Source organism: Pithys albifrons, chromosome 5 (assembly GCF_047495875.1).
Source record: "Pithys albifrons albifrons isolate INPA30051 chromosome 5, PitAlb_v1, whole genome shotgun sequence".
In the NCBI taxonomy this organism is placed as follows: domain Eukaryota; kingdom Metazoa; phylum Chordata; class Aves; order Passeriformes; family Thamnophilidae; genus Pithys; species Pithys albifrons.
In genome coordinates this window covers 60,608,516-60,622,607 of record NC_092462.1, presented here as the reverse complement: position 1 = coordinate 60,622,607, position 14,092 = coordinate 60,608,516, and the positions used below count along the sequence as shown (strand labels likewise).

Here is a 14,092-nt window from a genome sequence, read left to right as displayed (position 1 = left end):
AGAAAACACCTTTTGTTAGAGTCAGAAATGACCACTTAACAGATGCTAGACCTCGTCTGCACTGTAATGAAAAAACTGCAAGAATTATCCTGACATCATTCATTTTAATCTCCCATGAGAGAACTGATTTGAAATATGAAATGTCAGTTCACAATTAGTCAAGAAAAGCAAAATCTGAAAAGTGCTTTTGAAATAACCTGGTCTTATATCTGCAATATTAACCCTGATATTATTGATGTTGTTGTTTTACTAGATGAAGAAATAGAAATATGTAAGATAAATGATTGCCATGGAATATACATTTCTGATTAAGGAACAGAAATTAGACCTCCTGAAAGAAAACTCTGTTCTGTTTCTTCCTGTCTGTGAATTTGATCAAATGCCACTAATAAGAGAGAGATTTGCATTTGATTTCAGTATGTACAGAAGCAGGCTGACAAATGATTATGTGTATCAAATTGAAGCTATCATGTCATGAGGAAAACTGTCATTCTTCTAAGTGAATTTGTGTCAGATGAATTTGCATCAGACAAATTTGTGTCAAACAAAAGGAGATAAACCTCTCCTCTCCCTCTCCTCTCCTCTCCCTCTCCTCTCCTCTCCCTCTCCTCTCCCTCTCCTCTCCTCTCCTCTCCTCTCCTCTCCTCTCCTCTCCTCTCCTCTCCTCTCCTCTCCTCTCCTCTCCTCTCCTCTCCTCTCCTCTCCTCTCCTCTCCTCTCCTCTCCTCTCCTCTCCTCTCCTCTCCTCTCCTCTCCTCTCCTCTCCTCCCCTCTCCTCTCCTCCCCTCCCCTCTCCTCCCCTCCCCTCTCCTCCCCTCCCCTTCCCTCCCCTTCCTTTCCCTCAAATCTCCTCGAGTCTCCTCTCAACATCTTATGCTTATTAAGCTCTTTTTAAAGACTTGTCAGGATATATTGCAATTAAAATATACGGTGGGATACAGTAGTTAACCAAACAGGTGGATAGACTCTCCAGATTTCTATATAATAGCATGAGTTTTTCACTTTCAAGGTTTGTACAAATCAGAAAACAAATAAATGAAATAATACTTTCTTTTTTTTCCAAGCTTTTTGCTTGGAGATTTAAATCTGCCCATTTGAATTGTACAAGTCAGAAATACAGAGGAAAAAATTAGTGTCTATGTTACTTCAAAAAAGAAGGTCTTAAAATAGATTTTAGATTTTACAGTGTGTTGTAAGAATAATCCAGATTGTTTTTCAAATAAGCAAGCTTGACACTTACATCTTCACAATATGTAGTAATTTATATACTAAACTCTAAACAACTTGGACTGAGACTCAGCAAATCCAAACAGTCCAACATAGAAATGGTTCTCATCAGGAGACTGATAAAAACAAGAGAAAATCCTGAAGGCCAAAGGTTGGTTATGTGGCTCAGTGAATGCTTCAGTGGGGAGAGGCATAAGGATCCATATGGAATTAAACAGATTTTTGAATGCTTTGTGCTGCAAATTGTTATTTCCATATGTGTAGAGTGGACTCTTGCTGCCAGACTGGGATCACAATGTTTTTTCTCTCTGAATAAGTACAGCCTGCCAGAGCTGTGAGAGCACTGACATACATCCCTGAAATCCCTGCCAGCCTCTCCTAGTGCATCCCATTACTCTGCCTATGGTCCAGGGGCCCATTTCAGCACAGCTGACTCAAATCCACAGGCTCATATCCTGGTCTGGCCTCAGATGCAGGGAGAGCCTATGGCTGCCTCCAGGCTGCCACAGTCCCTGCTGAGGTGGTGAGATGGTCTGTGGCTGGTGAGATCCTGCCCTGCTACCCTGTTCCCTGCAAGTTCCATCACTCCCAGTCCCAGCGAACAGCCAGACCTTGCCCAGCACAAACACCTCCACAAGATATGAAGTTGTAAACATCAGCCTAAGCAACTAGAAAAGCAGGTGCTGTGTGAGTGCTTGGTGGGTACCAATGGGATGCCAGAGGGTGGATTTGGGTGGAGCTAGCACTCCTTTAAAGTCTGATGGGAGACAGGATGCATTGCCCCTTCTGCTCCTCTAAGAAAACTGAAGTCTGTTTCAGTAAGAAAATATCAAACCATTAAAAATTTAAATGGCATTTTATTTTACAGCTACAAACTGTTTAGAGTTGTCTTTCTAATGTGCATGCCCTTCAGTCTCACAAAGAGGTCAACCTCACTGAAAATAAAATGTTTGATTTAATCAGGAAGAAGCATACTTGAAAGACTTGCTATTACCCAAAAGCAGACATGACATAAATTTCATTCTATTTTTATATCTTCCTGGCTCCAGTCTCCTGAAACTGACATTAACCATAACAATCACACATGTGGCTAAACTGGGCCAAATTCTCCTTTTTTTATTCCAGTATAAATATGGAAGTAATAGTGTTGAAGTAATGGCTTTGAGGTAGACTTCACGAGAACAGGACTTTTCTCAGAACAGCCAGAGTCAGGAAAGTATGCTGATTTTGAGACCACATTTTTACTGACAAATTAGAGCACTGGAGTGCGAGGAGACCACCAGGGTTGACATGAGAGCCTGGCAGTCCCAGAGGCTGGGGACAGAAGCTAATGTGGCTGCCATTTTGTAAAGAACATGAGGCTTCACCGCTGTCATGCCATTTCAAAATGTATTTGGAAGTTCAAGCCCCACTGATTCACAGTAAAACTTCTGCTTTTAAATGCATTTATTATTTGCACCAATGACACATAGACACCTAAGATTCACACCTCTGTGAGATTCAGATTCACAGTCACAACCTCTGCCTTAAGTATGACTTCAGTTTCATGTTGAGGCTCTGTCTTTATTGCTCTTGAATACACCAACATTATGTCAACGTTCAGAAGACGGAGACCTTGCAGGTAACTCTGGGCAGGGAATATTGCAGTGCCCTGTGGATGTAGTCCTGCAAGAAAGCTATCAGCATTGGCATGTCTACAGGTTGCTCGGGCATTGAGCCATGTCAGGTATGCACAGACTGGGTCTCCTGTTGCTGTCCTGAGCATCTGTGTTGCCCAGGCAGGCAAAACTTCCAGTTGTCCTCTCGAAAAAGCTAAAGGCTTGCTGTGTTGCAAGGGTACACATTGTTCAACTAAATACATTGCTGGCTTAATTATGACTATTTGAAGTTTGAAAAAATTTCCTCATGTCAAGCCATGGACAGATGTCCTCTTCCACCTGCAGCTGAACAGGGACAAGGGTTTGGTGCTCAGCTGGACATGGCTGCTCCTTGCCCTGGGTCACATCCTCCACTGCTCCTTTGTGGGAGGAGTTTATGGGAGGTGACCCCAACTAGCTTCAGGGAAAACCAGCCAGCTTAGTCCTACCTAAGCACTTAAATTGCTCCTTTGGTCTTTGCCTAGTCAGATGTAGAATGTAGTGCCTGGCTGGATGCCTGCTTTTCTGCAGGGTTCCCAGAAAGAAACAGTGCCAGAGTGATATCATTTGATGAACTTCCAGAAGAAAACAATGTGTTGGGAGAGGAGTGTCCTTTTGAGGGTCTGGAAGCTTTCTTCTCCTTACGTTTATCTTCTTAAATGGTGCAATATGCTGTATCAAGGGAGCAATTGGGTGAGGCACAATCCATTTTCCGAGGTGTCCGTGATCTAATAAATGACATCTACCTTGAGGGGTTGAGAATTAAGCTGTGCTCAGGGACTACAACCTATTCAGCTATATATCCAGCAAAGTTCTCAAAGGTGCCCTCACTTCACTGGCTGGTCCCCATCATTCACCCCTGTACAAAGTTATTCCTCTCACGACGGGAGCTCATTATGGACTTCTACTCAAAAAGCCCAGGTGCGAACACAAGTGAGCACAAGGCACAAGGCAGTGGAAGTCTGTTCCCTATGACTTGTGGCAATAAGCTATGACTTTTGTTCTTGTTTCTTACCATGTACCTTGCAGGCTGAAATTTTATTTTTGCACCCTCTGTTTTTCCTTTTTTTCATGCCATCCAAAATAGTTTTTGCTGTCTGTTCTGTATTTTCTTCTATCATTGCAAGGTTGGTAAAGCAGAATGATCTAAGACAGGAGGTGGAAAGTTTACTGCTAAGGGCTGGGGAGAAACCAAGAAGAGGAAGCCCACTTGAAGTGAAAGGCACTCCACAGGAGATGGGCACATTGCTCTAGGCAGCTATCCACATCTTTAGATGCCTACATGCTTCCATATGCTTTATTCCAATTCAGATTGATAACTAACCCTTCAAATTGTAGGTCATCCCTGAAGACAGCTTCATATCCTGAGTCTTCCAGTATTAAATCCTGGCAATTTTTCACTTCATTTCAAGCAAACACTTTATTGTCTCCATATTACTTGCCAGCTGTTAGCAACTGGCCTGGCTTCTCGGCTTTCTGTCAAAACAAATTCTGTCATGTTTTATTTATTTGTGTGTTCTAGCACAACTGGTAGTGAATCTCTTTTGCCTGCCAGCATTCTTGTTAGAATTTCCCCCAGCTGAGTCAAGCTACCTCACCAACACACACCTTGACCAGATTCTAGGGAATTTTCAGAAAAATTACTTTCAAATAATGGGAATACCTGGAACCACAGACACTATGTTTCAAGTCAAACACTGAGAAACAAAATTGTTCCCACTCCTTTGATATTTTGAAAATCAAACACATTGAACTTCTGATCTTTGTTATAAGCACTCAATTTTTTCAAGAGGGCTTAAGACATGGTTGAACAATCTGAGTGCATTCAACATAGTTTGAAGGAGACTGTTCAAACATGACTGAGTATAAAATTTTGGCAAGAGAGACAGTTAAATTTCAGCACTGCTAATGGGGTCTTTAAAGATTGTTTTCTCAGAAATATTTAGCTAGTATTCCTTCCCCCTGGCTGACTGAATCCTTTGGGCACCACCCAATTCTAGCACTGAGAATGAAAAGTTCAGACTTCTCAGAAACATTCAGGTCACTCTTCCCTTCTTACACAAAGAAAGCAAAGACAATGTAAAGCCATATAAAGATTGCCGGATTGTGTAGCTAACCCAAGGAGTATGGTGGTGGCCAGCTGTGGTCTTGATTCCTTAGAGTAAGGGTACGGTCTTACAGGCAGAATTCTGGAAGTTCAGAATAGCTGCCACAACGCAAAACAAGCTGGGAGATGCATAAAGCTGTGGCCAACTGAGGGTGGATGATTGATGTAAAATCTGTGGGAAAAGAAATCCATAATTAGGATTCATATTTTAAATGGCATAATTATACAGTACAAAGAAACTAAAGATCATGGTGTGCCAAACTATAAGCCACTGTTTATGAGGCTTTGTAGAAAGGACAAATTAAATGGCAGGTTTGGACCCTTCAGGCATCTGGACATAAGTGACATTTGTGGATCATGTTTTGAGAGGGAAAAGATAGGCATAGCCAGTGAGATTTCAACTGAATTGTTGAAGCTGTCTCTCTGTGCTTTTCATCCTGACTTATCACTCCTTCTCCACCTTGTTTCTCCTACCACAGCTCTGGACAGGAGAGCCAGGAAAGGTACAGACTGTCTCACTGTGAGGATTCAGGGTAGCGATGTGAGGTAGTATGGGCCTTTGCTTTTGGAAAGCCAGAGGTCATATAGACCGTCTTATTCTTCACCACTAATCCATTGCCAGTGTTGCAGACAGAAAAGGCCTACAAGCATCACAGCTTCTCATCTACATCTTGCACAAGGAAGTTAAAACACAGTTTCTTCTACTGCTCAAACAGTTTTGCATTCGTATTGGAAGGGAATTAAAAGCTAGCAGGGAAAGACAAAAGTAAGAACACAGGCAGGATAACTTGTGACTAATAGCTACTGGCTCTTGATCCAGCTTTTATTTATAACAGATTCATGGGAAATCTTCTAGGATTGTTTAAAAGTAATGCCAATTAGTAAATTTTAGAGTGAATTCTGCATGGTTGGACAAGGAAGAAAGATTAGATCATATACCAGAAAGTCTCAAAACTGGGAATTTGCTGCAATCCCTTAATTCCTAAATTTAAAAAAAAAACCTTAATGGCCTACTCTGAGCAAACTGGTAAAGTTGAACTAGTTAGTCTTTAAGGTCCCTTCCAACACAGACCATCCTATGATTCTATGATTAGAACTGGTGAGCATGTCCACATCTTCCACCAAATGCCTTGATGTGTGCTCTTGCTCTACTTAGTGGCTTTGAAACCTATTGAAATGCCATTTCCTTCACTTGGAATAATATTATTCTAACCCTGTGTTCATATCATTCTTATTATTATTTTTGGTTATGTTTATGATGAAAATTATTCTTATTGTTGTGAAGAACTGCTTGTTCTGGCTTTCCGCATTTGGAAAAATGCATTGAACTGTTCAAATGTTGACCTTCCCTGGAGAAAAATTGCTTGGCATGTATGAATTACTTTATTTCCCACCCCAGTTTACGGACAAAAGTTTGTATCTTTTAAAAGGACAACCAGAAGCCAGGAACAAATTGTAATTTATGACTCACTTTCTGCCTACCATTTCAGTTATTTAGGAACAAATATTTTGCTGCAACTTAGGAGACTCCTGAGAAAGTGATCTGGAAGGTCTATTACACCCTCTAACTTCATAAACACCTGTGAACTGAAATCTGTGATTTTGGATTCCTAATTAAGCCTGAAATTTTAAAAACCGTGGATGTATGTTCTCATTCACTTTCTGCATTACAGTGGTTCTTTTAGAGCACTCACTGGAAACAGGGGGCATGGATTCAACACTGTACCTACTTTCTTGGTCTGAAGAGATTCACACTTTCCAAGAGACTGCTGCAATAACAGAGAGGCAGGCACCTTCCCCCTCCCTTTAACATGGTTACTACTATTCCAAAGAAATGGGCGAATTTTAAGTCAAAGGGCAAGAGAAGTTCTGATTCTTTGGCCTAGTGCCTGGTTACTTGAATGTCATTTGTTGGCTACCACTATTGGAAGCAGCTTTCTGTATTCCCCTCATGACTAAATTCAGGTTTGTAAACATCATCACCTGAATATTACCATAATTTTCTCCCAATCCCTGCTCTGTTCTCCTTTCTGCAGTCCCATTATTCTGCTTTACAGCCCCATCACCCCTTAAGATCCCCAACCAGTAGCTGAAAACTTTATGTATTCCCCACTATGCCTTCTCCATCCTAAACTGGTTCTCCAGCCACAACACCCCAAGCATCTAAGGCACATGCCTATTTCAACAGCCCCATTCCCCTCACCTTCCCCAAATGGCCTTTTTCCCATGACCTTTCCAGAAATACATGTCCCAGTCTAATTAATTTCCTGTAGGCACATGAGAAGAATGGCAGAGAAGGTCTGGGTGCTCCAGACAGCTTCACACATCAGTAAGTTACTGGCCAGCCAGTGACAGGAGCAGCTGTGTGCAGGCTCTTACTCTGATTTGTAAATGCTCCTGGACATAGGCAAAACCAGCAATTGTTGAGACTGTTTTTGCTTCACTTATATGTAACACAGTGTGGGGACACGTGGCCTACTGATTCAGACTTTCATCTGGCAAAGGGCAGGATTTATTTCCAGTGCTGGATCCTTAGGTTGTCTGCTTCTTATCCATGAGCTTTGTATAAAATGCATATGAGTCTTAAGCATGAACTCCCCCCAAGCTGTTCCCTCTTGGCTATGTGTTTAAAGTTGTTCTTCTCTGCAGAGAGCTTTGTTGTCTCTGATTTAAGTCCTGTGAAAATCCATGAGCTTTATTTGGGTACACTCAGTAGTACATCAGAGCAGACGTCACTGTGAAGTTTGTGCTTGTAGCTAACAACTGCCTTAGAGTTATCATTTGCTGCTCTGCTGTAATGGTAAGCATTCATATGCTAATCCACTCGTGGAGGCTGTTGTGCCTGACTGTACTATAAGACTTTATCAAATGACAGCAAAATTAATAGTTTGGTTTCTGCCAATTTAGTGCAAGATGCTTAATGTGAAAAGCAGAATATATATCACAGAAGAGAACTTTGGAGCATCATTTATTTCTCTCCAACTAAAATATTTTCATGTTTTTTCTGCATTACCACTGATACCAAGACAATTTCTAATTTCTATTCTGTAAAACAGAAAAGATTCTTCAAAAAGACTGTGTGTGTGTACATGTGTGTGTATAAGCTGCTCTTTTCCCTTCTGAATCGATCTGACCATGGCATATACCTGTTGAAATACCATGAACTGTAAATAAATATAATGGTTTGGGGTTTAAAACAATCAGTCAATACCAATCAGTACCACAGAGAAGAGAAGGAGAACATCAGTTTCCAGATTAATTCACTATGTAAATTCTTTAACTCTGAGCTTGAGAATTAATCTGGTAACCACTGGTGTTCCCCAGTGCTCAGTGTTGGGGTTGGCCCTGTTTAATATTCTCATTGGTGATCTGGACAAGGGGATCAAGTGCACGCTCAGTCACTTTGCAGATGACACTTGGCTAGGAGGGAGTGTTGACCTCCTGGATGTTATGAAGACTGTGCAAAGGGATCTGGACAGGCTGGATCGATGGGCAGAGGCCAACAGTATGAGATTCAACAAGGCAAAATGCTGGGTCCTGCACTTGGGTTACAACAACCCCATGAAGCACTACAGGCTGAGGGCAGAGTGGCTGAAAAACTATTCAGCAGAAAAGCACTTGGGGATGCTGGTTGATAGCAGCTGAACATGAGCCAGCAGTGTATCCAGGTAGTCAAGAAGGCCAATGACATCCTGGCTTGTACAAGAAATGGTGTGGACAGCAGGATTAGGACAGTGATTGTCCCCCTGCGCTCATCACTGGTGAGGGCACATCTCAAATCCTATGTCCAGTTTGGGGCCCCTCACGAAAAGAAAGATGTTGAGGTGCTGGAGTGTGTCCACAGAAGGGAAATTAAGCTGGTGAAGGGTCTGAAGCACAAGTTTGATGAGGAGCAGCTGAGGGAGCTGGGGTTGTTTAGCCTGGAGAAAAGGAGGCTCAGGGGAGACCTTATCACTCACTACAACTACTTGAAAGGAAGTGGTAGTGAGGTGGAGCACAGCCTTTTCTCCCATGTAAAAAGTGAGAGGATGAGAGGAAAGATATTTGCAAGCTGCAGCAGGAGAAATTTAGATTGGATATTAGGAAAAATTCCTTCATGGAAAAGGTTGTCAAGCATTGGAACAGGCTGCCCAGGGACATGGTGGAGTCACTATCCCTGGAAGTGTTCAAGAAACATGAATGTGACATGATTTAGTGGCAAACATGGTGATGGTGCTAAGTGGATAGCTGGACCTGATGATCTGATCTTAATGGTATTTTCCAACCTTAAAGATTCTATGATTCACTGTAAAAAGAGGTAGAGTGCATTTCACACAGATATTTTTCTCAATCCTCCATTCTATTTTTCTTTTTCTCCCCACAGAAACCAGTGGACTCATTTCTTTGAATGCCATAACTAGCTCTGCAGGAATGGACAACTCCAACGAAAAAACCTATGCAAGTTTTCTGAGAAGACAGCAAAGGAACTAGAAAAAACAGTTTGACTTGCAGATTCTCACCTGGCTCATGACTGACTCTGCTAATGCAACACTAATTTAACACATCTTTGTTCATCAGGTACTGCAACCCCTCAGCATGTTACTGCTTGTACAGTGACTTCTCTTTAGTATCCCAATATATAGTTGAACAGAGATATCCAACTTCCTCTCAATAGTTTATGAAAACCAAATACTACATATAAAGTTTTAGACAATTTTCTTGCAAGATATTGCCATACTTTTCATTTCATATGAGTCCAAGTCAGACTTAAAAAACCCAAACCTGTTAGCAGCCCATTCACAACTCCATCCATTTCCTCACAGGACAGCTGGATGATTCCACCTGACCAATTAGGGCGAAACAGTTATTTGTACTCAAGCTGTAGCTCTCTTACTGCCATCCTTTCTGCAGGTTCAGCAAGTTTTTGCTGCAGTTATTTGTATTGGAGATTCATTTGCCACCATCAGGGCAAATTTCAAAATTAAATGAGGTTGTAAGTTTTATCCTCACTAGAACAGACTGTTCCTACAGGCACATCCTCCTAGAACACATGTAACTTTCTCCAGCAAGGGGGCTTTTCTCTGTAAAAATTATGTAGGGCCCAAAGACAAAATAAACTACTCAAGTAAAGGGCTTTGCATTGAAAAATCCAGATTCTTTTTTAATGTGTCAACATTTAGCCCAAAGAAGCAGATACTCACCATACTACATCATTTTACAGGCTATTTACTTGAAAGACATACAACAACACATACAATGACCAGAAAATTCTCCAACCTGACAGACTTTCCTCCTTGCCTCCTACATGGATTTTGGTAATGCAGAAACCCCAGGTTAAGCTCTACACCTGTACCTGTGCATAATGCATCCCAGTGTCACTGTTATTTGCATATTCATCATCTGCATGTGGCTAGAGTGTCATAATATGCATACTCTTATTCATATGTACTTTTTTCAGATACGAGGATGTTTGTGTTGCTGTACATTACAAGTTTTGCCATCTATACAAGTGAACAACCACTTCAAAGCCAGGTCAAGGGAGAAAACTACTACACCAGATACATCTGTAGCATCCCTGGCTTGCCAGGCCCTGCAGGTCCCCCTGGAGCCAACGGATCCCCAGGGCCACATGGACGCATTGGTCTTCCAGGAAGAGATGGTAGAGATGGTAGAAAAGGAGAAAAAGGTGAAAAAGGGAGTGCAGGTATTGAATATTTGTGTAACCTTACACCGTAGTACAACAAAGCAAGACCTTTCATCACCACTGTTACATATATACATATATGTATATATAAAATGAATGTATGTATGTGTATGTTTCTGTGTGCCTCTGTGGGTTTCAGTGTGATGCATGTATATATATAGTGAGAAAAAGAAAATATGCAGAATTATTTTATATGTTTAATATGCACATACTGACATCAGCATAAAGTAAATGCACAACCCTTGTGCACACAGATGCTAAGAAAAAGTTTGGGAAAAATGAAGCATGTTTGGGGACAAATAAATAGTCTAATTTTTGCCTTTAGCCAAAAGTGAAAGATTAGCACATACTTCGGTACACATTAAAAATGCTCCAATTTTAAGAGATATTTAACGTTTAATGCACAAGTATCATTACATAATCAACCACTGTCCTTTGCATCAGCAGTGCCTGTAGTTCAGGCAGCAATAGACTGTGTAATCAAGACATTAGAAGAAAAGTAGGAATACAGAAATAAAGGACCTGCAGGCCTGTGAGGCCTGGTCATCTCTTCCAAACTAGCACTCCTTTTGCAAATTTACTACAAGATTTTGAAAGTATTTTTGGAGTATTTTGAAAATCTGACCATGTTTTTTGTGATTGTTCAGGCACACAAGTAGCCCACTCAGTCATTTACTGGGGTGATATGTGCAACAATTAACTAATTTTAAATGTTTTTGAAGGTTTAAGAGGAAAGACTGGGCCATTAGGACCAGCTGGAGAGAAAGGAGACCAAGGTCAATCTGGTAAAAAAGGACCTGGAGGATTGACTGGTGCCAAAGGTGAAGTAGGTCCAGCTGGACCACCTGGACCTAAGGGAGATAAAGGAGACCGAGGAGAGCCAGGTGCACCAGGGGTCTGTAAGTGTGGAACGATAGTGCTGAAATCTGCCTTTTCTGTTGGCATCACCACGAGCTACCCGGAGGAAAGATTACCAATTGTATTCAATAAAGTCCTCTTCAATGAGGGGGAGCATTACAACCCTTCCACAGGGAAGTTCATTTGTGCCATCCCAGGGATTTATTATTTTTCTTATGATATCACCTTAGCAAACAAGCATCTTGCGATTGGGCTGGTCCACAATGGGAAGTACCGGATAAAGACATTTGATGCAAACACAGGCAATCACGATGTAGCTTCTGGATCCACCGTGATCTACCTTCAGCCAGAAGATGAAGTATGGCTTGAGATCTTCTACACTGATCAAAATGGTCTCTTTTCTGATCCAACATGGGCAGACAGTTTGTTTTCTGGATTTCTCTTGTACGTTGATACAGATTACCTTGATGCTTTATCAGATGAAGATGAGCTCTAAAGCAGATTATATTAAATGTCATTCAAACTGGACACCCCAGCCCAGGATTTTACCCAGAGGTGGGGAATGCAAAGTTGGAAAAAAAAATGAAATCTGGGAGTTCATTCTTGCTGTGATAGGAACCAAATCTGAGCTCGTAATGATATTTGGAATCTAAACTGGCTTTTTTACTGAACAGCAGAGTTATCAAAAGGAACTGTAAATAAAAGAGACTGCACCCTCCAGGACTGACTCTTCCTGAAAGTTATAATACTATTTAAACAAATTTAAGATACTGTACATTGGATTTTATATAAAATATATTAAGTTGCAATGTAGAATGGATATTTTGTATATGACATTAAAGTAAAATTGAACAACTGACCACAATGTCATCTTTGGTCATTTTAGGACAGGCAATACATTAAAACAGATAAAACAATGAATTTTAAAAGGAGAGGGATAAAATAGGAATGTCTGCTTCAGGATGTCTCTGAAAAGGTCACAAGGACAGTCTCATCTGATATTTTCACCAAAAAATAACTTTCATAATTAACAAACCCCCAATAAATACATAGCAATTTGTACTAGCTAAGGACTACCCAACAGCAGTCATAAAAGACCAAAACAATGGTATTAAACATATCAAGAAATTAAAAACTGGGAGATCTGACAATTTGAAGACAGGCAGTCAATACTCAACGTGGGTATTTTCAGTGTAATTTCAAATGGGTTTGCTAGTCTTTCAATGCTATCCGGTATCTTTATGAGAAATATGAAAAAAGTACAAACTTCTTGCTGAAGAAAATTGTGGATGCCAAAAAAAGGGTAGAACAGTAACCAGTAGTGAGCATAAGTTATATGGAATAAAGTGAGTCACACCATTATAGCAGACATAGTTATATTCCAAAATGACCAAATGCAATGAAATAAATGTAGGTCACACACAAGATGAAAAACTGCATTCAGGAAATCAATGAACTTTGAAAACGTACATGGGATCTCTTGGGATCATCAGCTAAATATGTGTAATCAAAGTAGGCTGTTGCTACAGCCCTTTGGATATATGACAAACGGAATTAAAAGTAGGAATTAAGAGTCATTACTTAGGAAGCTGCTACTTCTGTCAATGTTTCATAAACTTACTTGAAAATTGGAAAATAAAATGGTTATACATTTATTCATGCAGATTACATAAGAGAAGTAACAGGGTCAATTTACTTTTCTTGTCAATGAGGTTAAGAGGTGGTTTGACCACAGACTGCAGGTACCTGTCTGGAGATAAAATTTCTGGTAGTAGCTGGCACTTCCCTCTATCAGATGGAAGTACAGCAAGATACATTGGTGAGAAACTGTATTTCCCTACTGGAAACGAGGAAACTGTTTTACCAGTGGCAACAATTAGTCATTGTAAAAATATCTAGGAACATCATGAGTTCTCCAGCATTCAACACCAGCCAAGACTGGAAATCATTCATTGGGTGCTCTTACTTTCAAAGAGTTTATAATCTTCTTTTATTCATCCCGGAATTATAGAAACCTGCTGTTTCTAACAGTTATTCAGATTATGTCAGATGCTAGCGGCCTGTTGCACAACTCTTGATCTCACTTCAGTTATGAGCAATATAGGGGAAATTTCTAGGTTTTTCCTGTGTACTTGACTGAATTAAGAAAATTACAGCCAGATAAAATGACACAAAAATACCACTGAAATTGTAGATCAAGCATTAGAGTTATGTATGGAATATTAGTCTATGCACCCTGTATTCATGTCTTTACCTTCTCCAAAAATAAGAATGCATGGCTTTAAGTATATGACTGTTGCTTTATGCAGTGAAGAGATGAAAAATCCTGACCACAAATCAAACTAGCAGTGCTTGTACAGCTGTTATTTTATTTGACAGTGAGAGATGTGTGATAGAAGACAAAAGTGTATTATTTTTCTAACTAGACTTCTAATTTATCAGTCTCACACAAGAGCTGCTTTCTGTGAAAAATATGGAAGAGAACATTTACAGATTCAGTTTATCACCCTGCTGTACAATCATTTATACATCTACAAATTAGGCACAATGTGAGTGCAAAATGCAGCCCGATCATCATTTA

The 14,092-nt window shown here is 40.5% G+C and overlaps 1 protein-coding gene across 4 annotated transcripts in view; it reads left to right on the top strand.

Annotated features, from left to right (window-relative positions):
• C1QTNF7 (C1q and TNF related 7) overlaps positions 1–12,370 on the top strand; it is a 50,466-nt gene extending 38,096 nt beyond the window's left edge. For 3 of the 4 annotated variants that reach the window (XM_071556777.1, XM_071556778.1, XM_071556779.1), the window contains exons 2-5: positions 9,334–9,527; positions 10,171–10,264; positions 10,408–10,653; positions 11,376–12,370. In XM_071556777.1, the coding sequence (XP_071412878.1) occupies positions 10,255–10,264; positions 10,408–10,653; positions 11,376–12,007 (888 nt within the window). In that variant the 5' untranslated portion in view covers positions 9,334–9,527; positions 10,171–10,254 and the 3' untranslated portion in view covers positions 12,008–12,370. The remainder of the gene's footprint in view (positions 1–9,333; positions 9,528–10,170; positions 10,265–10,407; positions 10,654–11,375) is intronic. The other variant, XM_071556780.1, reaches the window with a different exon arrangement.
• Positions 12,371–14,092: the final 1,722 nt, after the last annotated feature.